Source organism: Mesoplodon bidens (genome assembly GCF_964165515.1).
Source record: "Mesoplodon bidens genome assembly, chromosome: 5".
NCBI lineage: Eukaryota > Metazoa > Chordata > Mammalia > Artiodactyla > Ziphiidae > Mesoplodon > Mesoplodon bidens.
Genome location: NC_138161.1, coordinates 123076977 through 123102463, shown reverse-complemented (window position 1 = coordinate 123102463; position 25487 = coordinate 123076977). Strand labels below are relative to the sequence as shown.

The window sequence follows — 25487 nt, the reverse complement described above, 5'->3', positions numbered from 1 at the left end:
CGGAGTTAGGCCGGGATTGGGCGCAACCTCCTACCAGGTCCCGTCCCCCTCTCCCTGGCATTCGAGCCTGAGAGTGAGAGGCGAGTCGGCGGTGACCGTCCGCGGCAAGGCCTGGAGAGAGTCCCGACATCCCGCCGCCGCGAGGAGGCAAGCTCGGGCCGGGGCTCCCGGGACCTCAGCCCGCGGTGCCGCCGTGCAGCCCGCGCGCCGCTCCCCTCTGGGCCTGCGGGGCGTGCGGGTCTGTCGGGGGCGTCCGGCAGGGCCGCTTTGCACTGCGGGCGCCTCACCTGGCGGGGGGGGGGGCCGCGGTGGGCTCCCCGCTTTCCCCGGACGCGCGCAGAAACTGGGGGCCCCGGCGGCGCTGCCCCAGCCGGCAGGTGGGACGCTCGAGGTGCGGGGGCTTGGCGGTGGGAGCCGCGTCTGTCCCCCCCCGGAGCAATTGGGACTGCAGGCCCCGCTCCGAGGAATTTTGCACCAAAAGGATTGCGGGGGGTGGGGGGGCGTGTTGCAGGCGGGTCCTCGCCTTCCCGGGTCCGTGCCTTTCCTGCGTGCAGATCTGGTCCCAGATTTGCTACGTCAGAACCACGGTCTTTTTAGGAAGGCGAAATATTTATATGCCAAAATCTGGTCGTCAGGTGCGAGTGTTTTGGGGAAAAAAGCCGAGAAAATGCAGGCGTTTTGTGTTGCGTTCTTTATTGACAGTTTATTTACTAACTTTTTTGCATCTCCAGAATATTTTCATTTTAGATAAATCATGTGGTTTAATTCTCTTACGAATTCTAAGTTTAAATGTGGCGAAGGCTTAAGAGACTCTTATCTTCTAAATTAGCGTGTTTGGTTATATTTTTTTTACCCCATTTCCTAATAGCCTTTTTTTTTTTTTTTAAATTGCAGCTTTACCGTTGTAAAAGCCCTCACAGGTGCATTGATTCATTCAACAGATATTTCTGAAGGGCCTCACATGTGCCCAGCTGCTGGGATGGTAGCAGTGGTCGTCGCAGCAATTCTAGCTTCTTGGAAAAGGACAATAGACATAAAATGTATATTGTGCTCTGTGATAAGTGTTAAGGACAAATATTAAGGGGAGGGGACGGGTAGGGCGTGTTGGGGCAGGGGTGGAAATTTTGGATGGAATATTCAGGTAAGTGTTGAGAAGTGGCATTTGAGAAAAGACCTTGGAGGTGTGGGGACTGATTTCAGTCAGAGAGAACAGCGCCAGGGCTGGAGTGTGCCTGCGTTAATACAGGACCAGCAAGGAGGCATAGGGGAAACTGGCCTGTGACATCAAAGAGACGAACGTTCTTATGGGCTTTGGGTTTTCAAACTTTCTGAGATTGGAAACCATGGGACGATGTTGAGCAGAAGGGTGACTTCATGTGATCTACATTTTAAAAGGATCACTTGGGGAATTCCCTGGTGGTCCAGGGGTTAGGACTCAGAGCTTTCTCTGCCTTGGCCTGGGTTCGATCCCTGGTCGGGGAACTAAGATCCCGCAAGCCTGCGCAGCGTGGCCAAAGGAAAAAAAGAAAAAGGATTATTTGAGGCTAAAAGGAAGACGGGAATAAGTGTGGACGGTTAGGAGGTTGTATTCATTTTCCTGTTGCTGTTATAACAAATTACAGCAAATTTACTGGCTTAAAAGGGTACAATGGGACTTCCCTGGCGGTCCAGTGGTTAGGACACTGCACCTCAAATGCAGGGGGCACGGGTTCGATCTCTGGTTGGGGAACTAGGATCCCACATGCCAGGTGGCACGGCCAAAAAATTAAACAATAAAAAAATAAAGAGTACACGTTCATCGTCTTATAGGTCTGTAGGTCAGAAATCTCACTAGGCTAATATCGAGTTGTCAGTCGAGCTGTGTTCCTTTTAGGCGTGCTAGGGGAGACTCCATTTCCTTGACTTTTCCAGCTTCTGGAGGCCACCTGCATCCCTTGGTTTCTGGCCTCTTCATCTTCAAAGCCAGCATTATAGCATCTTCAAATCTCTGTCTCTCTCACTTCTGCCACTCTTGTCTCCACCTTATAAAGACACTTGTGATTACATTGAGTCCACTCAGATAATCTAGGATAATCTCCCATCTCAGGGTTCTTCATTTAGTCACAACCACAAAGTCTTATTTATTTATTTATTTATTTATTTATTTATTTATTTATTTATTTTTGCTTTATAACAAATTTAATCAGTTATACATATACATATGTTCCCATATCCCCTCCCTTTTGCGTCTCCCTCCGACCCTCCCTATCCCACCCCTCCAGGCAGTCACAAAGCACCGAGCTGATCTCCCTGTGCTATGCGGCTGCTTCCCACTAGCTATCTACCTTACGTTTGGTAGTGTATATATGTCCATGCCTCTCTTTCACTTTGTCACAGCTTACCCTTCCCCCTCCCCATATCCTCAAGTCCATTCTCTAGTAGGTACTTTACCATGTAAAGTAGAATACTCATGGATTTGGGGGATTATGATGTGGACATCTTTGAGAGATAAGATGAGAGACTATAGTGCCTTAGACTACTTCATTAGTGATGGAGGTGCTAAGTGGTCCAGCCTTGGATGTGTTTGAAAGGTAGAGGGTTTATTGATGGATCAGATGTGGGTTGTGAGGAAAATTAGTTAAGAACGATTGACTACAAAGGTGGAATAATCATTTGGAAAGAAGATACTGGCAATGTGATTAATCACTGCTATTTCTTAATTAGGTTTTGCAGTTTTGTTTGTTGATTTGCAGTTTGCAGTTTCTCAATTAGCAATTTTGCAAGATTTGGATTGGTATTTTCAATTGATTTTGAGATTCCTGAGGGCAGGGATCATTTCTGATTTTGCCTCCTAGTTTGTCCCTAATGCCTGGCGTTAGGATAATCCCCTGAAGGATTATGAGTAAAAGAATGGTTACTGGAATCTGTTTATTGTATTTCATTATGTGCAGTATTGTTTGCAAAACTCTTTTAATATGTGTTTATGTATGTAAAGTGTATTCATCTATGGCTAAATGAAAGTATTGCACACAATCCATGATGTTTACATAAACAAATACACAGTGTAGAGGTTTTCTTCCTGTGATGCTTGCATAATAAGATCTATAACATCTCTTTATGAGGTTAACAGTGTTTTGGTGATAATATTTTTCAGTTTGCATTAAAAAATTGTGTTTTACTTTAAAACTAGAATGATTTCCTTAGAAGAACAGAAGAACAGAAGTACTGACAATTCTGGGTAGCTCTTTGTGATGGCATTTCAAAGAGAATACTGACCAAGCTCAGTGTTTTCAGCAGAATGGATCAGAACGTATTTTTATTCTCTAGCCACATTATTGATTAGCCTGGAAAGCAAAGCAATATGTATTTAGACTGCATTGGATTTTGCCTGTTAAGCACATACTCTTAGTCATTTACATCAGACTGTCAGGGATTAATAGGTCACAGATTGAATTGTATTGTCCAGCAGTTTCTTAGGGTAGGGACTATACAGGTAGCTGTAGCTACCGCTTTTTGTATTAACCTCGTGTTGATGCAGTTTCCTGGTAAGTAGTTTCCGCTCTCATAGTGTTACAGTATTAGAAGTGACCTTAAAGGTCATCCATCTACTCTGGGGCCTTTCAGACTCTCGAAACCTGGGTTTAATAAGAGGCGTGGCCACCCCCAGGATCTATTCATGTGATTCCCTGCCCTTTCAGGGTGCCGCAGATGACCTCCCTTTATATTTGGAAGGGAATGGTGCCTATTTATTGTGTTTGGGAATTATGAAATATTATAATGCTTATAGAACTAAGCTTTTAGTAGGTTTTATTTGTACATATTGAATATATATGAGTGAGAACAACTTCCTTGTATGTAATGTGAGTCCCTGCCATCATGATCATATATGAAAAATAAAGTGTTTTTGTATGTGTATTTAATGTTATTCATTCAAAATCTTACATTAGATATTATTTTTTTACAGAACACATACTTTTAAGAAATTAATTTTACAGAGGTATAGTTGATGTACAGTATTACATGCGTTTCATGTGTACAACTTAGTGATTCACAGTTTTAAATTATATTCCATTTATAGTTATTATAAAATATTGGCTATATTCCCTGTGCTGTACAATGTAGCCTTGTAGCTTATTTATTTTATACACAGTAGTTTATACCTCAAGAATTCTTCTTTTTTTTTTTAAGATTTTTTGATGTGGACCATTTTTAAAGTCTTTATTGAATTTGTTACAATATTGCTTCTGTTTTTATGTTTTGGTGTTTTGGCTGAGAGGCATTTGGGATCTTAGCTCCCTGACCAGGGATTGAACCCTCATCCCCTGCATTAGAAGGTGAAGTCTTACCACTGGACTTCCAGGGAAGTCCCAAGAATTCATATTTTTTAATTGATGGTAAAGCAGGTCACTAATCTTCAGTTTTTACTCTAGTTGCAGCGAGCAGGGGCTACTCATTGCAGTGCGTGGGCTTCTCATTACTGTGGCTTCTCATTGCGGAACATGAGCTCTAGGCACACGGGCTTCGGTAGTTGTGGTGTGTGGGCTCAGTAGTTGTGGTGCATGGGCTTAGTTACCCTGTGGCATCTTCCTGGACCAGGGCTCGAACCTGTGTCCCCTGCATTGGCAGGCGGATTCTTAACCACTGCACCACCAGGGAAGTCCTAATCTTCAGGTTTATGTAGTATTATTGTTTCCTACTTGAAGACAACTAGGAAGCTAGAATGCTTCAGGTGTGCTTTGATTAATCACACTTACCCTCTCATCTTTGTTTTCTTTTTGATGGTATAAAATATTTACCAAGATCTGTTTTATTTCTTTCCTTCTCTCAGCATCCTAAAAAACCTTAAAATCCTTACCTAGTGTTTGAGTTACCTCTTTTCAGTTGCTTTTACTTTTCGCCCTTGAAATCTTCTCTGAAATACTGAAACAAATCCCCCAATTTATCTTATACAAACACAAATACAAAATAGTGCATATTTTTAACAAACTTTATCTGCTGATCCTAACATTATTTCAGAGGAAGGGAAATAACAATAGAAAATAACAATAGAAAAATCAGAATTTAGATTCCAACGGCAACCTTTTCTGACAACAGAATTGTTCTGCGTGCCACCATCACTTTCTTATCCTCCTCTCATGTAGTTAGGTGGCAACTTCCTTTAAATTTTAACTATTATTAAAAGCCCTTTGGGCCTTTCTCACCTTCTGAGATGACCCACATCCTCTCTGTGGAGTGTGTTTGTCCCAAGGCTGCTCTCGCCTTCTGAGATGGCCCACACTGTCTGTGGAGCATGTTTCTCTCTAAATAAATCCACTTTGGGACTTCCCTGGTGGCACAGTGGTTAAGAATCCACCTGCCTATGCAGGGGACATGGGTTCGATCTCTGGTCCAGGAAGATGCCACATGCTGTGGAGCAACTAAGCCCATGAGCCACAATTACTGAGCCTGAGCTCTAGAGCCTGCGAGCCACAACCGCTGAGCCCACGTGCCATAACTATTGAAGCCCACGTACCTAGAGCCCTTGCTCCACATCAAGAGAAGCCACTGCAATGAGAAGCGCGTGCACTGCAGCAGAGTAGCCCCCACTCACCACAGCTAGAGAAAGCCCGCATGCAGCAACAAAGACCCAGCGCAGCCCCAAAATAAATAAATAAATAAATGTAAATAAATCCATTTCTTACCTTAAAAAAAAAAAACCCTTTGAAAGAGAGATTCAATAGTATAACTTACAGGAGACCACGTTATTCAGAGAGAGTAGAATCCTATGATAAAGGAGATGACATTAAATTAATCATAAATTCAGAAATATGTGTAGAAAACCTTTTAAAATAGGTCATAGTTGCTGACATAGTTGTTACCATACCATAGATAATCAGTGTTAAACAAAACTCTGCCCTTATAAATAAAGACTGAGAGTTTTTCTATTGCAATTATTTAGAAATTATAAAGAAGAAAAAGTCCCCTAAGAGAAGTGGTTCTCCTGGAAGCAGGTGATAAATATTCTTGGGAAGATTTATCAGAAAGATTCCAAGAGTGCCACCCAGGAAATAATGGTTATATCACCTAAGGGATGATTATTTATCTACTGGTAAAATGTAGCGTAATGCTCTGGAAATGAGTGCTGTGTTATTACTGCAGTACAATAATGGTAGTGTTACAGTTTTTCACGTCAGGGGCTTCCCTGGTGGCGCAGTGGTTAAGAATCCACCTGCCAGTGCAGGAGACACAGGTTCGAGCCCTGGTCCAGGAAGATCCCACATGCCGCGGAGCAACTAAGCCCGTACACCACAACTACTGAGCCCATGCTCTAGAGCCCGTGAGCCACAACTACTGAAGCCCACGTGCCTAGAGCCCCTGCTCCGCAACAAGAGAAGCCACCACAATGAGAAGCCCACCCACCACAATGAGAAGCCCATGCACCACAATGAAGAGCAGCCCTGCTGGCTGCAACTAGAGAAAGCCCGTGCACAGCAACAAAGACCCAACACAGCCAAAAAAAAAAATTTTTTTTTCATGTCAGGAGATAAGTGTCATGGCTGATCTGGGTCATAAGAAATTATGGACTTTGACAACTAATCTATGACAAAGGAGGTAAGGATATACAATGGAGAAAAGACAGCCTCTTTAATGAGTGGTGCTGGGAAAACTGGACAGCTACATGTAAAAGAATGAAATTAGAACACTCTCTAACACCATACACAAAAATAAACTCAAAATGGATTAAAGACGTAAAGGTAAGATCAAAACCCATAAAACTCCCTGAAGAAAACATAGGCAGAACACTCTTTGACATAAATCTTAGAAATACTTTTTTGAATCTGTTTCCTAAGGCAAAGGAAACAAAAGCAAAAACAAACAAATGGCACCTAATTAAACTTAAAAGGTTTTGCACAGCAAAGAAAACCATCAACAAAATGAAGACAACCTACTGAATGGGAGAAAATATTTGCACATGATATGACTGCTAAGGGATTAATATCCAAAATACAACTCATACAATTCAATATAAAAAAGACCCCAATTTAAAAATGGGTGGCAGACCTAAATAGACACTTTTTCAAAGAAGACACACTGATGGCCAACAGGCACATGAAAAGATGCTCAACATCTTTCATCATCAGAGAAATGCAAATCAAAACCACAATGAGATATCACCTCACACCTGTTAGAGTGGCCATCATCCAAAAGTCTACAAATAAACGTAGGCAAGGATGTGGAAGAAAGGGGACCCTCTTGCACTGTTGGTGGCAATGTAAACTGGTGCAGCCACTGTGGAAAACAATATGGAGGTTCTTCAAAATCCTAAACATAGAGCTACCATATGAACCAGCATTTCCACTCCTGGGTATATATCCGAAGAAAACAAACATGCAAATTTGAAAAGATACCTACATCCCAGTGTTTGTTGCAGCACTATTTACAGCAGCCAAGATATGGAAGCAACCTAAGTGTCCATCAACAGAGGAATGGATAAAGAAGATATCAATATATACAACACTACTCAGCCATAAAAAAGAATGAAATTTTGCTATTTGCAACAACATGGATGGACCTGGAGGGTATTATGCATATTGAAATAAGTCAGAGAAAAGACAAATATTGTATGTTATTTATATGTGGAATTAAAAAAATACACAACAAACTAGTGGATATAACAAAAAAGAAACAGACTCAGAGATAGAACAAACTAGTGGTTGGTTACCAGTGGGGGGAGAGAGGGGGGAGGGGCAAGTAGGGGGAGGGGATTGTACTCCTATGTATAAAATAAATAAGCTACAAGGATATATTGTACAGCACAGAGAAGATAGGCAGTATTTTATAATAACTATACATGGAGGATCATCTATAAAATTTTTGACTCTGTTGTACACCTGAAACTAACATAACACTGGAAATCAGCTATACTTCGATAAAAAAAAAATTTACAGACTTCGGGAAAACAGAGTAGAGAAGACTTACAGGAAGTTCATTTGTTAATGTTTTAGGTGTTGATAAAAAAAGTGATGTGTGACACACGTGCGCACACACAGAAAGATGCCCACCATCCCTTTTATTTGAATGCTCATTTGGACTTTCTTGTTGTTGTTTTCTGACTTGAAGGCGTTGTGGCATGCTTTTTCGTCAGAGCTATTGCATGCTCACACTTCTAGGTAAGAGAACTGGAGGAAAGGAGGCAAAAGACAGTGTGGAACTTGAACTTCTCTTCCCAAGTTTTTCTGTTGTATTTAATGAGCCCCCTTTCCCTTTCTGTCTTGTCTGCTGGTACCTTGCCTTCTGGAAAATAAAAACTTTGAGGAAAATTCAAGAAAGTGTTACCCAGTCTTGCTCTTCCATGCATATGTGAGGAAGCGAGGAGAAATGAGTTTTCCTTTCTTTCAGTTTAAAGTGCCTGAGCAATTTTTCTAGCATGAAGAACTGTGACGCAAAAAGAAGTATGACTAAGACAGCCCCAAATCCAGTTTCTCACTCTCCTGAGAAAAGACTGACGTTCGCATTGATGGTGTTAATACTTCTTTAAAAAATGATGTCTACTCTCTGTCCAAATTTTTATCTTCATGCCTCCTTAAATTTTTACTTAAATGCTTATTTTTCCAGGTAAACATTGATGAGCAGGCAGTCTTTCAAGGATTGCTTCATCTAGGATTCAGTTCGGATTCCTATAGACTTAATTAGTATTGGAATAGTCTTTGTATAAGATGCGTTTATGCTGTTTGAAAACAAACATGTATCTATACATGTATTCTTACGTTTCTCTAGGTCACCTCTGCAGAGGTATATAGGAAACTAGTAACACTGATTAAGGGAGGATGGGAACCAGGAATGGGGTTTGGAAGGATGTACCGTATTCTACATTTCTTTTTATACTTGCAGTTGCCCCCTGTGTATGTATTACTAATTAAATTTAAACACAGAAAGAAAGAAAAAGGAAAGGTTGATTTTTTTCTTTTTTCTTTTTTTTAACAGTACACAGTCTTAAAGTTCTTCTCTTTTCTTCACAGTGATATCCTAAGAGAAGATGGGAAAGGGCTGTAAGGTTGTGGTTTGTGGCTTGTTATCTGTGGGAAAAACGGCAATTTTGGAGCAGCTCCTTTATGGGAATCATACTATTGGTAAGATTATTTTTCCCTAGTTTCCCTGCAGGTTCTGGAAACTGGTCAGGGTCTTTTGTTGGTCATGCTAACTTAAAGATGGGCAGTGGTGCATAAAAGTGAGGTGTCATCGAGAGGGACCAAAAGGGTCATAGAAATCGACAGAGATGAGGTGGGGAAGGTAGGATCAAGGAAAAATCATCTTTATGTTGTTGAAATTCCAGAGTGCTTGCACTTACTCTGTTAGAACAAGAGTTATAACAGGTAAGAAAAATGTTGTCTCTATGTGGTTTCCAGTGTGTTTACATGATGAAGAGTGGTCTTGGAATCACAGACTCACTGACGTCAGAATACATTGAATGATCTCTCATTCTCATTTCAAACATGAATTTCCAGTACTGCTGTATAGGTTTTAAGAATGGAAGAGACAGCTGTTTGCTGCAATATGACCTAATTTTGTGAATCGGATTATCTCATTCATTTATTCATTCATTGAGTTAAATAATTGTTCAGTACTTGCTCTTTGATACAGGCTGTGATGAGGCCTGTGAGGATTTAGAGGTGGAGAAGCATCTCTGGATTTAAGGAGGTCACAGTTCGGTAAGGAAGGACAGACATAACACGTTAGAATGAAACAAGGCTTATCTTAGAGATATACGTAGAATCAGAGATCTTTGAAGTATTTATCACTGGCAAGTGGCTTCAAGCACATTTCTGTCTTACTTTTATTAACCATTTTGATGAACTCTGATTCTCTTCCACCTTCCCAGAATAATATTTAACAACTTCAGTTAAATCCATATTTGGTTTTTATTAATAACAATGCCTGTGTCAGAAGGTCTGGAAACCTATCACAGTGCTGCACTATTGGTTTTGAATTTCTCACCCTCAGATTCTAATTTATGCCAGTGAAAAAGTAAATTATGCCCAAAGGGGGAAAAAAGAATCCCTTTCCCCTCTTAAAACCCCAACAGATTTTGTTTCTGTAGGTTATGTCTTAACGATATTTTTATTCTATTAGAGATTAAACCTGAGGAAATTAAAAAAAAAACTTATCACGTAAAATAATAACAATAGGGGCTTCCCTGGTGGCGCAGTGGTTGAGAGTCCACCTGCCGACGCAGGGGACATGGGTTCGTGCCCCGGTCCGGGAGGATCCCACGTGCCGTGGAGCGGCTGGGCCCGTGAGCCATGGCCGCTGAGCCTGCGTGTCCGGAGCCTGTGCTCCGCAACAGGAGAGGCCACGACAGTGAGAGGCCCACGTACCGCAAAAAAAATAATAATAATAATAACAATAAACTTATATGCTAAGGTAACACATTTTAATGAAAAGTAGTTATATTTTCAAAAAAATTTAGTGAGAAGATGAGTGTTCATTTACATTTTTGAAAATTGAATGTCCAGCCTTGATAGAAGGCAGCTGGATTATCATATCTGCTTGCCTTTGCATCAATCTGTTGTTATATGTTTTTTAAGTTGAAATATGTGAAGAAAATATAGCCTCACACAAATATGTGGTTGAAAAAGGTAGGAATATTTTAATAGCTTTGCAGATAATTGTGGACTTTCTTCTTTGGTATTTCACTAAAACTCAATCAGTGATGGTTACTTAAAGGTTATTGCAGTGTGGAGTCTGAAGCCACATCAGTGAACTTCTCCTGTTCTATTACATTAAAATCTCATTGATTTATCTTGCACTTCAAATGGTTTGCATGCATGGTTTCTTAACATTTGTGAACTGATCATTTGGAAAATACTGGTTAACTGAGGTAAGCAGATCTTCCAAATACCATATATCAATATCATCACCAGTCTCATCGGTATTGGGAAGCTATCAAGTTTCTGCTGATGGATACAATTCTCATTTTTGCTTGAAAGCTCAAATCTTATCATTAACAACAGATACTATCAGTTATTTTCCTTGAAATGATAGGCTCTCGTTATTCATCTTTGAGAAAATGTCTGTCAAATGCCCTGAATAACCATGGGTTTTTTTTTCTGTTATTCCTTCTTTAAAAAAAAAAAAGAAGTGGGACTTCCCTGGTGGTGCGTTGGTTAAGAATCCTCATGCCAATACAGGGGACACTGGTTCGATCCCTGGTCTGGGAGGATCCCACATGCCGCGGAGCAACTAAGCTCACGTGCCATGACAACTGAGCCTGTGCTCTAGAGCCTGCGAGCCACAACTACTGAGCCCACACGCTGCAACTACTGAAGCCCATGCCTAGAGCCCGTGCTCCGCAACAAGAGAAGCCACTGCAATGAGAAGCCCGCACACCGCAACTAGAGAAAGCCTGTGCGCAGCAGGGAAGACCCAACACAGCCAAAAAAAAAAAAAAAAAAAGTAGCTATTTCAGCTTGAAACTCAAATGCAAGACCTTTTCCTCCAGTTAGTTACCATTATTCATTAAGCAGAAATACTTCATGTATACTTCTCGTTAATCACATAGAATATTAAAAAAGTGTAAAGATACATACTCAAAGATTAGGATTTAATAAATTTGGTAATTTTTCCTGCTTCATCCAGGACATTCTTAAGCGAAACTGGCTTTTTTCTTTTGAAACTGCAAGTATGAAGTGTTGAGGAATTCAGCCTCTAATACAGTTGGTGCCACTGCCTTCATTTGTACTAAGGCATCAGCAGTATTTTTTTTAGAGAATTTTTTTTCAATTAATTAATTAATTTTATTTTTGGCTGCGTTGGGTCTTTGTTGCTTCGTGCAGGCTTTCTCTAGTTGCGGCGAGCAGGGGCTACTCTTCTTTGCACGGGATTCTTATTGTAGTGGCTTCTCTTGTTGCGGAGCACGGGCTTCAGTAGTTGTGGCATGTGAGCTCTAGAACACAGGCTTAGTAGTTGTGGCACGTGAGCTCTAGAGCACAGGCTTAGTAGTTGTGGCGCACGGGCTTAGTCACTCCACGGCATGTGGGATCTTCCCAGATGAGGGCTCGAACCCATGTCCCCTGCATTGGCAGGCGGATTCTTAACCACTGTGCCACCAGGGAAGTCCTGGCACCAGCAGTTTTACCCATCATTACTTTTATATCATCAGTGCAAATGTCAACACAGTGAAAAAGACGAATGTCTTATATTATTATGAAAATAGTTTTACCCATATGGGTTCCCTGGAAGGATACCTCAAGGGATCTCTGTAGACCACACTTTGACAACTGCTGGCACATGTAAATATTCTCAGCTGAGCAGTATTATGTACTATAATTGTTTCTTTTCTTTCTTTTTCTTCTTATGGAGGCTAATATTTGCTCTATTACTTCTTTAGTTTTGTTCATACCTTTTGCTGATCCTTCCACCTGTGCAGATGGTTCTCAGTTCTCCATGAGGTCAATCATATCAGATAATCCACCCCGCCCTTTTTTTTTGAGATATTTTTCCAGGAGCTAGCATTCTCTTATCTGGGCCTATTGTACAGCTGTCACCATAGAACTTTCCTTTACTTTTTCTTTCTTCCTGGGTTTGATTTCCTGTTTTCTAGATCTCCTGTCACCTTCTGTTTACGCCCTTCTTTTGGTGGAGCACATCTTGGAGGACTTTTTTGGAGGTTGAAAAGGTTGCACAATGGCATGAGGCATCGGGTGATGACAGCCCTCAGAATGCCCACTATGCCTGGTGCACAGTAGTAATCCTGGGGCTTCTGAATAAAGGTATTTACTGTTGTCCCTATGATTCCCTTTACTCTCATGTGAGGTTTTGTTTTCCGAATCTGGGGTCTTCCTCTTTCTATGATTACATGCTAATTTTGATGGCGGGCTTCCCTCAAAGAGTTTCCTAAGAAAATGTGCATGATACATATTCTGAGGCTTCACGTGTTTGAAAATGTCTTTACTTTCATTCACAATTGAGTTATAATTTTGATGGGTATAGAATTCTAGATGGAGAATAATTTCCTTCCAAAATTTTGAAAGCATTGGTCCATTATCATCTTTTCTCCTTTTATTATAAAATGCATCATACATATAGAAAAGTGCATAAAACACACATGTGGTTTAATGAATAATTACAAAACCTAACATAACCTCCACACAGGTCAAAAGGTAGAAGACCGCAGGTACTCTTGTCAGCTCCCCGTGTTCCTGTCTTCAATCAAAACTCAGCCCTTCCCTTGACTTTTGGTTAATCCCTTCTTTTCTTTATTGTTTTGCCACCTATGTATGTATCACTGGATGACATAGTTTATTTTTGCCTCTTACTGACTTGATATCAACGGAATCATACCGTATAAATTTTTCAGTGTTTGTTTTTTTCACTCAACATTGCATTTGTAAGACTCATCCATATTGTTTTAAGTAGGTGTGATGTAATTTTCACGATAGATATATTGTCTCAATATACCTCCATTTATTTACCTCTTGTATCGTTTTGGTTTTTTTGTTTTTTTTTGCCCGCCCCATGTGGCATGTGGGATCTTGGTTCCCTGACCAGGGATCAAACCCGTGTCACCTGCATTGGGAGCGTGGCACCTTATCCACTGGACCGCCATGGAAGTCCCTATTTACCTCTTGTATCTTGATGAACATTTGGGTTGTTTCCAGTTTGGGGCTATTAGAAATAGTGCTGCTGTGAACAGTCTTATACACGTATCCCAGCTATGATTTGGACAAGGTCTGAGGGGATATACCTAGGAATGAAATCGCAGGCTCATAGACCATGTGTATCTTCAGTTTACCAGATTCTAATGTCTTCTTCCAGTGCTTCTGAGAAGCCAGAAGCCATCGTGATTCTTGTTGCTTCGGACGTGGACGCTTTTGTAGGCTCTCTCCCCAGTGCTCTGAAATTCACAGTGGTGTATCATAGGATCAGTCTGTGTTTATCCACGGTGCTGGGCACCTGGTGGGCCCTTTCAATATGGAAATGTGTGTTCTTCATCTCTGAATTATTTCTCTTCTGTGTTCTCTGTTCTCTCTTTCTGGAACTCTCTTTTTGGATGCTGGATCTTCTGGACTCGTCCTCTGATTTTTAAATTTTCTCTTCTTCTGTTGGAAATTTCTCAGCATTTTGTTCCACTCTGGGAATTTTCCTCATCCTTATTTTTCAGCCCTTCTGTTGAGTTTTCATTTCTTAGTATCCTGTTATTTCATGGATGCACTATCTTATCTCTTTGAGTACAATATTTGGTAGTTTTTTTGTCTGTTTTCTTTGCACAGTCTTTTTCTTTTCAGGTGCTCTTTCCGAATTTTTTTTTCTCTTTCTCAGGTATCTGGTAATCCTTGGTTGTCTGCTTGTAGTTAAGAATGGGGAACTGAAAAGCTAATTTAAAGCTCTAAGCATGTGGATAGGGTTCATGACTTTGCTTCATTATAAGGTGACCTGGGTGGGGCATTTGTTGGTTTACCTCAGAGGTTAGCATATTTAGGATTTCTCCTTTTTCACTGGCCAGATTCCCCAGATCCTTCCGCCTAGAGGATAAAGAGTTGGCCGCCAAAGTTTTGGGAGCCGAGGGGGCACGTCACTGAGTTGCCCCTTGTTTTCACTGCGGAGCTCATCCCCTCTGTCGCACATCTAAGCAGCCTCTGTTCTACCCTTTCTAGAAGTGCAGCCTTAGTCTCCTGCTGGGACAGAGGTGGCATGGAGTGGCAGAGGAGATGCAGAGTCGTAACTTCACTTGATGTATAGGGTGAGAAAATCTCAAAAGGTCTAAGCTTAATGGGAGGAGGAAGGGAACCAGACTGGCTTTTGGTGGACAGAACATCCACCATGACAAAAGTCTTGGTAGTTTTTGCTTTTAAATTTTTTGTAATCGAAGCCCAATAAGTTTATGTCTTCATAGACTACCTCTTGCATTAGTCATTAACATTCAAAGTGTTCATCTTCTCACCTTAATCCCCTCATCCACAAATGGTTGTTGCATACTTGCCGTGTACACAGAAGTGTTGTTTCTCTTGAGGAAGTTCTAGGTGAGTTGAAGAGACAAAACCCACACACATGGAGCAAAGTAAAATGGATTTTACAGGGCTCATCATTCAGGCGAGCAGGGGAATGAAATTGGGGCACCAGTTATGAGCTCATGCATTCATTCATTCATTCAGGCATTTACTAAGGACTTTCTACGTATGTAAGTCAATTCGTTAGTCCTCAGAGCTCCAAAGAGAGATTAGCCACAGTCCTGGCTCTCGAGGAGTTTACACTGCAGCTCCAGAGGGGGCAGATATGAAAAGAGTTTAGGGTGAAGTGGTATTACCTGTACAAGGCACAGTAAGAGCAGGATGGAGGGAAGTGGATAATCAGAAGAAAATCTACAGAGCTGACATTTCAGCAGAGCCTGGAAAGGATGAGGTGTTGACCAGGTGCTTCCTGAGCTGTTGGCAGTCATTCAGGTGAAGGGAGCAAGCCAGGGGGAGTGGAAGCAGGCAGTGGATCGAGCAGATGTCTCAGGTGTAGAGTGGCTGATTTAGGACCACGTTCACCCATACTTTCCTTGTTCAAAGAGAACGCTGAAGACTGAGCAGGTGGATGGTGATCAAGGGACAAAAGCAAGGAGGAGGGACAGGTGGGGCAGGAAAGATAACAAGTCTTGTTAGTTTGGAGGACTTGGAGGACATTCACACAGAAGTGCCCAGTAGGTACTTGGGAATTAAGGCCTGGTGCCTAGACACAGACTGGACATGTACATTTCTGAGTCCTTGAAACAGACCCTGGAAACAGTGGAAATTGTACAGAGAAAAATCAAACTTACCCAGGCCCTGTCCTTGGCGCTGATGAAAAAGAAAATGGGGCCACTTAGTTGTTGAAGGTACTTTAAAAATCAGCCCTTAATTCTCCAATTGAGATAGTAAGTTCTTTGACTCTTGTAAGTTACTTCTGAAAAATAAGTAATAGTAAATCTCACTGCCAAATTTTTCTTTTATGTCTATATGGAAGAAATAATCTTAAAAAGCACTTTGTTCATTTACTGTAACAATTACCTTTCATTTTAAAGAAGCTAGTAAATGGAAATATGATTCTTATGTGTAGTAAATAAGGGACCTAGAAAGCCACCTTCTAAAGGACGAGAAAATACACAACAATTGGTATTGAGTTATGCAGAAAGAGTAAAAGCTTTTTTTTTCAATTGAGGCATAATTGACATAACAGTGTATTAGTTTCAGGTGAATAACATAATAATTTGATATTTGTATATGTAAAAGTAATTCCTTTTTAACCCCAGGAATGGAGGACTGTGAAACAATGGAAGATGTGTATATGGCTTCAGTGGAAACAGATCGGGGAGTCAAGGAACAGTTACATCTTTATGACACCAGAGGCCTACAGGAAGGAGTGGAGCTGCCAAAGCATTATTTTTCATTTGCTGATGGCTTTGTTCTTGTGTACAGTGTGAATAACCTTGAATCCTTTCAAAGAGTGGAGCTTCTGAAGAAAGAAATTGATAAGTTCAAAGACAAAAAAGAGGTAAGTGGGTATGTTAAAAAATGCTAGCTATGAATCATAACACTGTTGAAATTGTAGCATGGGCTTTTGGGCAATTAAAATATTTTAAAAGCATTGAATTGTATTCACAGTATCTGTACTCTTCATGATTTTTTCCCTAGCTCAGGAAATACAGGACTGAGTTCAACCAGGACCAGCATTTGACTTTCTGCCTTTGCTTCTTCCCATGTACAACTTGAATTTTAATGACTCCATATTGCAAATACTGCGTAGTTCATTTCACGTTATTTGGGATCACTGTTTCCTGGGGCTTTGTCTTCTTGGAGAAGTAGGATTGTCCTTAGCCTTAAAAAAAAAAAGAAAAGAAGTGGAAAAAACTAATAAATAATTAGTAGCTTCTATCCACTTACCACTTGAAAATAAGATTCTTACTATGGTCTGTAAAGTTTTAGATGATCTGGCCCATGTCTGTCCTTTCACCTTTAGCATTCTGTTCCTCTGTCACTGTACTCCAGTGGTCAACTTTCTGCTTTTCCAGCATGATAATTTTGTCCCCCTGTGAAGTCCTTCTCAGTGACTCGTTCCCCTGCCTGGAACTCTCTCATCGCAGGTCTTTCTCTGGGTCTTGGCATGGCTGACTCCTCAGGGTTTAGGAAACCGTGTCATGAACCCATTCACAGCACTGGCTAGATGTTCTTAACCTAATTTTTACTTAACCTAATTTTTATGTATTTTTTATGTCATACTTTTAATTTTGAGGTAATTGTAGATTCACATGCAATTTAAAAAAATAATAGAGATCCCTAACTCAGTTTCCCCCAATGCTAATAACACTGTGCAAAAACTATAAATAAAATAACACAACCGAGGTACTGACGTTTATACAGTGAGGGGACCTTTCCAGCACTGCAGGGACCCCTCATGGGACCTTTCATGGCCACACGCATTCCCCTCCCATCCCTTCTCCCTCCTTAACCATTATCTGTTCTCCATTTCTGTAACCTTGTCATTTCAAGAGTGTTAACGTAAATGGAATCGCAGTTTGTAACCTTGAGGTATCGGCCTTTTTCATAATTCTCTGGAGAGTCATCCAGGTAATTGCGTTTATGAGTCGTTCATTCTTTTTTCTTGCTGGGTGGTTTTCCATGGTGTGTATGCACCAGAGTTTATTTAACCACTCACCTGTTCAAGGACCTCTGGGTTGTTGATATTTTCATTATTTTTATTATTTTGGATACTAACTTACTTTGTGAATAGATAACGACATTCACAAGGTTCAATCTTCAAAAGATGTAAAAAGGTAAGTAATGAAGGCTCCGCTCCACCTGTTTCCCATCTTTCCCACCGAGACAGATAAGTGCTGTGATTATTTGGGGGAGTATCCCCAGATTTCCCTCCCTGCCCCCCTAAAGTTAAAAGTATAGTTCAGTGAGCTCATGTACTTGATACTGGAATCTTGGCTCTGCTTCTCAACTTTTCTGCCTTAGTTTCCTTATCCATAAAATAAGGATAATAATAGTACCTTTCTCATATGGTTATGGGGATTTAAGAAGCACATTCATTCAGCAAATGCTTATTTTTAAATTTTTTTATGGAAGTATAGTTGATTTACAATGTTGTGTTAATTACTGCTATACAGCAAAATGATTCAGTTATACATGCATATACTTTTTTTTTTTTTTTGCGGTACGCGGGCCTCTCACTGTTGTGGCCTCTCCCGCTGTGGAGCACAGGCTCTGGACACGCAGGCTCAGCGGCCATGGCTCACGGGCCCAGCCACTCCACGGCATGTGGGATCTTCCCAGACCGGGGCACGAACCCGTGACCCCTGCATCGGCAGGCGGACTCTCAACCACTGTGCCACCAGGGAAGCCCCATGCATATACTTTTAAAAATTCTTTTCCATTTTGGTTTATCACAGGATATTGAATACAGTTCCCTGTGCTCTACAGTAGGACCTTGTTGTTTATCCATCCTGTATATAATAGTTTGCATCTGCTAATCCCAAACTCCTACTCCATCCTTCCCCCACCCCCTCCCCCTTGGCAACTACCAGTCTGTTCTCTATGTGAGTCTGTTTCTGTTTCATAGATAAATTCATTTGTGTCATATTTTAGATTCCACATATAAGTGATATCATATGATATTTGTCTTACTCTGTCTGACTTACTTCACTTAGTATGATAATCTCTAGTTGCATGCATGTTGCTGCAAATGGCATTATTTTCTTTCTTCTTACGGCTGAGTAATATTCCATTGTGTATATGTACCATGTCTTCTTTATCCATTCATCTGTTGATGGGCATTTAGGTCGTTTCCAGGTTTTGGCTACTGTGAATAGTGCTGCAGTGAACACCGGGGTGCATGTATTTTTTCGAATTAGAGTTTTCTCCGGATATATACCCAGGAGTGGGATTGCGGGATCATACTGTAGTTCTATTTTTACTTTTTTAAGGAACCTCCATACTGTTCTCCATAGTGGCTGTATCAATTTCCATTCCCACCAACAGTCTAGGAGGGTTCCCTGTTCTCCAGCATTTATTGTTTGTAGATTTGTTTTTGCTGATGGCCGTTCTGACCAGTGTGAGGTGCTACCTCATTGTAGCTTTGATACCAGATCCTTCCTGGGCTATGTGCCTGGCACTGTTCTAGGTGAGGCGGAGGGAATACAGTAGACAATAGAACAGAGTCCCTGTTGCCATAAAGCTTCTGTCTGGGGGGTGGGGGAGAGAGGGACAACGAACAAGTATGTATTGTGAGGAGTGATGCCGTGTAGGAAGAAAAGTCAAGCAGAGTGGGGAGTGAGGGCACTGCTTTCTGTAGGTGATGTGGGAAGGCCTGGTGAGGTGACTTTCAGCAGAGATTTGAAGGATGTGAGGGAAGGGTGCAGGGTGTAAGCTGATGTCTAGAGGAGGCTGCTCCAGGCGGAGGCCCCAGCTGAGCAGGGGCCGGGGCGGGAGCGTGCTGTGCCCAGGAGCGGCACTGAGGCCTGAGCGGGCAGGGCTGGGGGCAGGCAGAGCTGAGGGCGACTCGGGACGGGAGGCAAAGGGATGGCAGGGTCTAGCGTGGGTGGCACTTACTTGTTTTCATGTCTGTTTTAAAAAATTGAAAGGGTAATGGTTGCACATGGTTCAAAAATAAATATGATGTATAGAGAGGACTCTATTGAACTTGTTCCCACCCCTGGGTTCAACCGTCTATTTCCTGTACCTCAAGCATGCTGTTTTAATGTTTTACCCCTTTCCTAGTCTGGGGGTGTCCTTCCAGAGTTTCTCTGTGTAAATACAAGCAAATAGAAATGTACATAATTTTTTTCTTACTTTTCTCTTGTACCAAAGGTAGCATATTGTTGTATACCTTGTATTTTCCATGTAATATATCTTGGAGTCCTGTCCATAGCAGTACTCAGATTCCTTTTTTTTTTTTTTTAAACTGATGCATAGTATTCACTGTGTGGCTGTAGATATATCATACTTTTTTAACCAGTCTCAGATTGATGGATACTTAGGTTCTCTCTGGTCATTTGCTATCATGAACTACAGTGAATAATCTTAAGACATTTATTATTTTGTACATTTTAATGTAGAGTTGTAAGATCAACCAGCAGAAGTTAGGTTCTTGAGTTAAAGGTAAATATAGTGACAAGTTACTGTCCATAGGAATGGTATGAAAATGCCTGTTTCTTCACTCTTGACAACAATGTGTGGTTAAATTTTTGAATTTTTTGACTCTTCTGGGTGAAATGGTATTTTCGTAGTTTCATTTGTCCTTAATGTGAACGAAGGTGAACCTCTTTTGACTTACTTTTATTATTTTTTTAATATTTATTTGGTTGCACCAAGTCTTAGTTGCTGCAGGCAGGCTCCTTAGTTGCGGCATGCATGTGGGATCTAGTTCCCTGACCAGGGATTGAACCCAGGCCCCCTGCATTGGGAGCACAGAGTCTTATCCACTGCACCACCAGGGAAATCCCTTTTTAAAAAAAAAATCTTTATTGGAGTATAATTGCTTTACAGTGGTGTTAGTTTCTGCTTTATAACAAAGGGAATCAGCTATACGTATACATATATCCCCATATCCCCTCCTTCTTGCGTCTCCCTCCCTCCCATCATCCCTATCCCACCCCTCTAGGTGGTCGCAAAGCACCGAACTGATCTCCCTGTGCTATGCGGCTGCTTCCCACTAGCTATCTATTTTATGTTTGGTAGTGTATATATGTCCATGCCTCTCTCTTAGGAAGTCCCATCTTTTGACTTGTTTTAAAATGATCACTCTGGGACTTCCCTGGTGGTCCAGTGGTTAAGACTCCACACTTCCACTGTAGGGGGCGTATGTTTGATCCCTGGTTGGGGAACTAAGATCCCGCATGCTGTGCGGCCAAAAAAAAAAAATATATATATATATATATATATATATATATATGTATATATATCACTCTGTGTTGACTTTCACCTTGAGGGACAAGGTGAGAAGCAGAGTTTAGTTCAGGTGCTCTCGCTCTAGAGCACTTTGACATTTACCGGCTGGAGAAGTGAGAAGGCAGCAAAGGAGTCTACAAAGTGGCCTTTGAAGTACGAGGAACACCAAGAGATAAGGGTGTTCCAGAAAGCAAGTAAAGTCAGCACTTTACAAAGTAGGAAGTGACCAAGCTATGTCAGATACTAAAGGCAGATCAAAAAAGCCGAGAAGTGGCCAGCTTTAGTAACTTGGGACATCTCAACAACGATGTTTTAGTGAAACAGTGAGACAGTCGGATGGACTGGATGTGAGAGAGTTGAGCACAGCAAACATAGCTCTTTGAAAGAGCTTTGAGTCAAAGGGTAAAATAGTGTCCCCTAAAAGGGGAACAGAGAGGAGCTGGAGAAGGATGTGTAAGAAGGTTTTGTTTTCCAGATGAGAGAGATGGTTGTTTGTATGCAGTGGGATGATTCAGCCGAGAGACGCAGGTGAGGGGATAGTGACATCCTTGTCCAGGTTGAAGAGGGTGGGGACATGGGCTTAGAGGACCGTGGGGCTGTTAGACGTGGCGGTGGGAGCACCTGACACTTCCCTTCTGGTTGCTCCTGTCTTCTTGCTGACGTAGTGTGGACATCAGCTGAGGGTGAGACGGGGAAGGCAGAGGGAACGGTGGAGGTTGGAGGAGGAGGACCAAGGTAGGAGACGCCGTCCTTCCAGGGGAGGTGGCGGGAACGTGAAGTGTTTGCTGGGGAACAGCAGCGCGCTGGAGGGCGGTGGTTACGAACCGGGACCGGCCAGCAGGGTTGCGTTTTTCTCCGGCCACGTTCGGTAAATGGTGTCGGCAAAAGGTACAGCTAAGAGTTCAACTTAACCGAGGTGGCGGCGGGGGGCGTACGGCGTGATAAGGATGGCGAGGGAGCGAACGAGGAGAAGCTCGGCTGGGGGAGCGCCGAGGGCGGCAGCGGGGTTGAAGGACTGAGACAGAGGTGGTAGCGCTGGGGCTCGTGGGTCCCTGCGGTGCTTGTGGGGTTGCTGCAGAGGGGTGCGGGGGATGAACCAGGAAGGCAGCGGTCGGAGCAGGATTCCGCACCCGAGGTCGGAGAGGAGAGCGGTTATCCTGGTTCGTGGGAGTGAGTGGCTGAGGTCGGGAGGACAGTTAGGATCTCTGAAGTCAAGGAGCTGAGGGGTGAGGCTACCGGGTCGCCCCCAGGGCTGCTGAAATCACCGCCAGTATGACGGGAGTAGCGTGTGGGGGGACCACGGGCCAGCGCTGGGATGAGCAGCGACAGCCGGGCCGGGCGGGTGGGTAGGGGGCGCAGGGCAGAAGCAGCAGCCCTCGGCCTGAGGGTTTCTAGGGAGGGACCGCGTTGGAGGTGGCCCTGAGCCTAGGACACCTCCCCGCTGTGCCCTGCGGGCGGCCGGAGAGAAAGGGAACCTTCACCGCAGACCGGGTGGGTGGTGGGGAGCAACGGGAGGGCTGGCTCCTGCTGAAACGGAGGAGAGCCCTGCCTGCCGCTCCGTCCCGCCCCGTCCTCCCATCGGAGCGCGCGCGCGTCTCAAAGGCAGGAGCGGGGCCGTGGCGCAGAGGTGCCCTCCTCCACCTCCCCGGCCTCCTGCTTTAGGTGCCTTTCCAGGCCCTCTGTCAGCGTCTGGAGGTCACCACTCGTCTCCCCTCCGGCGGACTGTGACCGCCCTTCTGGTCACCTGAAACAGTGCCTGGGGGTAGCGAGCGCTCCACTTCGAGAGAAGGATTGATTGCCTTGCATTTAGGGTAAAACGTTCCTATTGGGTGGTACGTTCAACACATATTTAGTGCTTGTGTCAGGCGCTTTGCTATGATTAGGAGTGACGTGAACAGAACGATTCCCGTTCTCAAGGAACTCAGGCCCCAGGGCTGCAGACCTCTCACGGCTCCAGAAGTTCCATGGTTGTATCTTCAAGTACGTATCGCAGGTTTCCCAGACAGCAGGTAGAGCTAAACTGAAATGTAGACACACTTCAGTCAAACCGTTATCTGTACCCTCGATAGTGATTTCCCCAAGTCTTGTCTTCCAGTCTTACCGGAGTTGAGTAACTTCAAGTGTTGCGTAGTCAGCAGCCTGTAGAGCATCTGCGTTTTTAAGGAGACACACTGAGCGAGGAGGGGTGAGATAATGCCCTTTACCCTTCAGCTCACACCTGAGGGTCAGTTTGGACGAAGCACTTTGTTAAATGGGACAGTTTTATTCCTCCATTTTGCCTAGGAACGGATGCTGGCAAAGTGTGATCTTGTACCCGTTTCTTTCAGGTGGCCATTGTCGTGTTAGGAAACAAAACTGACCTTACTGAGCAGAGACAAGTGGACGCCGAAGTGGCACAGCGGTGGGCCAGGAGCGAGAAGGTGCATCTGTGGGAGGTGACGGTCACAGACCGTAAGACCCTGATCGAGCCCTTCACCCTGCTAGCCCGCAAACTCTCCCAGCCCCCGAGCAAAGCGAGCTTCCCTCTGCCTGGGAGGAGAAGCAAAGGCAACTCCAGCTCTGAGAACTAAACCCTGGGGTGCACAACTGTCCCTTGAATGGTGACTGCCTCCAGGTGTCTGTGAACTCATGTAAAACAGGCCATTTCTATCTACATTTGGTCCTTAGGAAGCCCCTAGGGAAGTAATTTAATGCACTTCCAGTTTTAATTCAGTTACCGTTGCCTGACATGAAGTAATAATATATTTGCACTCTCCTTGTTTCAGACTTGTCCCTAAAATTAGCACCTTTGTTATCTACATTATGTTGCATTTGTCAAAAGAATAAATTTGGGTGGTATGCACGTGTACCTGTGAGTAGCTCCCCTCACCTTTAACCCGTTTCAGAAGCTGTCATTCTGTGTAACTTTATGCAGACTTATTCGCTCAAACGTTAACTTTGTTTTTGGAAAGTTCCCTCATCATCTAAGGTCTAGGATTACGAAATGACATTTTTTGTGTGTCCAAACTGGATCACAAACAGTAAACAATTTGGGTACTAAGTTAAGCTAAATTTTATCTGGTAGAGATCTTGCTAAACCTATGATTTAGCTTTGTTCCAATTATGTTCAACATGAATTGAGTAGGTGGTGTAAGTATGTTCCAGCTGGTTCTTCCTTCTGTAGGAAACTGCTGAACACTTACAGTGAAGCTTCCATTTCCCACAAGGCATACCATACCTTCTGGAGTGGTCTTCAAGTTAGTTAGGTATCTGAGTTTGCGCTATGGTTCTCTGAAGATTTGGGCAAGATCTGAGTAATGGGGCTGACTGTGCTGAGCAAGTTGACAGTATTGTAACTGTTAAGTCGGAAGCAAGCTACTTAGTGGTTTTGACTGTGAAAACAGTGAACTATTAGTTTTCAATATAAAGTGTGAGATAAACTGTCCAGCAAAGAAATTTTAAAACGTCTAGTAAATAGTAGTATCTTAAATACTCTTAAGGCGCGGTTCAGTGAATTCAAACTCACTTGGTGGGGCCTCCCTGGGGGCACAGTGGTTAAGAATCCACCTGCCAATGCAGGGGACACGGGTTCAAGCCCGTGGGAAGATCCCACATGCCGCGGAGTAACTAGGCCCGTGCGCCACAGCTACTGAGCCTGCACTCTAGGGCCCATGGGCCACAACTACTGAGCCCACGTTCCACAACTACTGAAGCCCGCGCACCTAGAGCCCGTGCTCTGCAACAAGAGAAGCCACCACAATGAGAAGCCCGCGCACCGCAACGGAGCGTAGCCCCCGTTCAGCACAGCTAGAGAAAGCCCGCGCACAGCAATGAAGACCCAGTGCGGCCCCCCTCCCACAAAAAAAATGTAAACTCAATTGGCTGAGTTCAGTGAGTGCAAGCCAAGAACTACTGTATATATATAAAGATAGAAAACTTACTTATATGGCGGCCGCACTAGCCGATTTAGATTTAAAATTTCTCATCATGTTTTTTTGGGTAAAACAATTGTCACTCAGATATGGTCAGGTCATTTCCTGCCTTCTCTCCCGGTGTTGGGCTTCTAGCTTTTGTTTTGTTTTGTTTTACATAGATGGATAAATACTTTTACAGTTATTTTAAAATAATATAATAGATCCTGCAGTTTGCTCATCTGCTGAATGCAACTTAGATCCGTTAGTACACAAAGTGACCGTGTTCTTTTTAAATGCGTCATGAGAGTGCAGGTACCTCCGGGCCTGGGCCCTGGATGAGCTTCTCTGGAGCAGGTGTGTGCGCCTAGGTCCTGCCAGGCTCCCTCCACTGTGGCAGGGGTGTTTCTCCATGAGAGCCCACTTCTCACGCACACACTTACCACCACAGCGCTTCCAAGTTGGAAAATGCTTTGACGAAGATACAGCGGAACTCTGCCTTTGGAAGATCATGAGTTAGATTATCTAACCTTCTGTAAGGCACCTATCCTGCAAGGCTGTTGGATAAATCCAGAGTAACGTACCAATCCTAACACACGTGCTGGGTAGACAACACCAGCGCGTTCAGTCTGCATTACCTCTAGGCTGTTTGAGTACCAAAGATCTATCAAGAAGAAAGAAACTACAAAAAAGGCAAAAGGAAGTAAATGAATACAGCAGCATTAGGCGG

At 43.1% G+C, this 25487-nt stretch overlaps 1 protein-coding gene across 2 annotated transcripts; it reads left to right on the top strand.

Moving 5' to 3' along the window:
• Positions 1-6: 6 nt before the first annotated feature.
• Positions 7-23715, top strand: NKIRAS1 (NFKB inhibitor interacting Ras like 1). 2 transcript variants are annotated; one of them, XM_081234595.1, is made up of 4 exons: positions 7-147; positions 8979-9089; positions 16229-16470; positions 23195-23715. In XM_081234595.1, the coding sequence occupies exons 2-4, from the start codon at positions 8996-8998 to the stop codon at positions 23435-23437; spliced, it is 579 nt and encodes a 192-aa protein (XP_081090721.1). In that variant the 5' UTR covers positions 7-147; positions 8979-8995; the 3' UTR covers positions 23438-23715. The 2 variants fall into 2 exon arrangements, with proteins under 2 accessions (XP_081090721.1, XP_081090722.1); XM_081234596.1 differs by lacking the exons at positions 7-147; positions 8979-9089 and adding an exon at positions 14618-14698.
• The last annotated feature ends 1772 nt before the right edge of the window (positions 23716-25487 follow it).

Excerpts from the sequence above, each read along its gene's own strand:
- NKIRAS1 (XM_081234595.1), top strand. The coding sequence starts at position 8,996 with ATGGGAAAGGGCTGTAAGGTTGTGGTTTGTGGCTTGTTATCTGTGGGA. Across the intron at positions 9,090-16,228 it reads TTATGGGAATCATACTATTG|GAATGGAGGACTGTGAAACA; the intron begins GTAAGATTATTT and ends TTTTAACCCCAG. Across the intron at positions 16,471-23,194 it reads AGTTCAAAGACAAAAAAGAG|GTGGCCATTGTCGTGTTAGG; the intron begins GTAAGTGGGTAT and ends CGTTTCTTTCAG.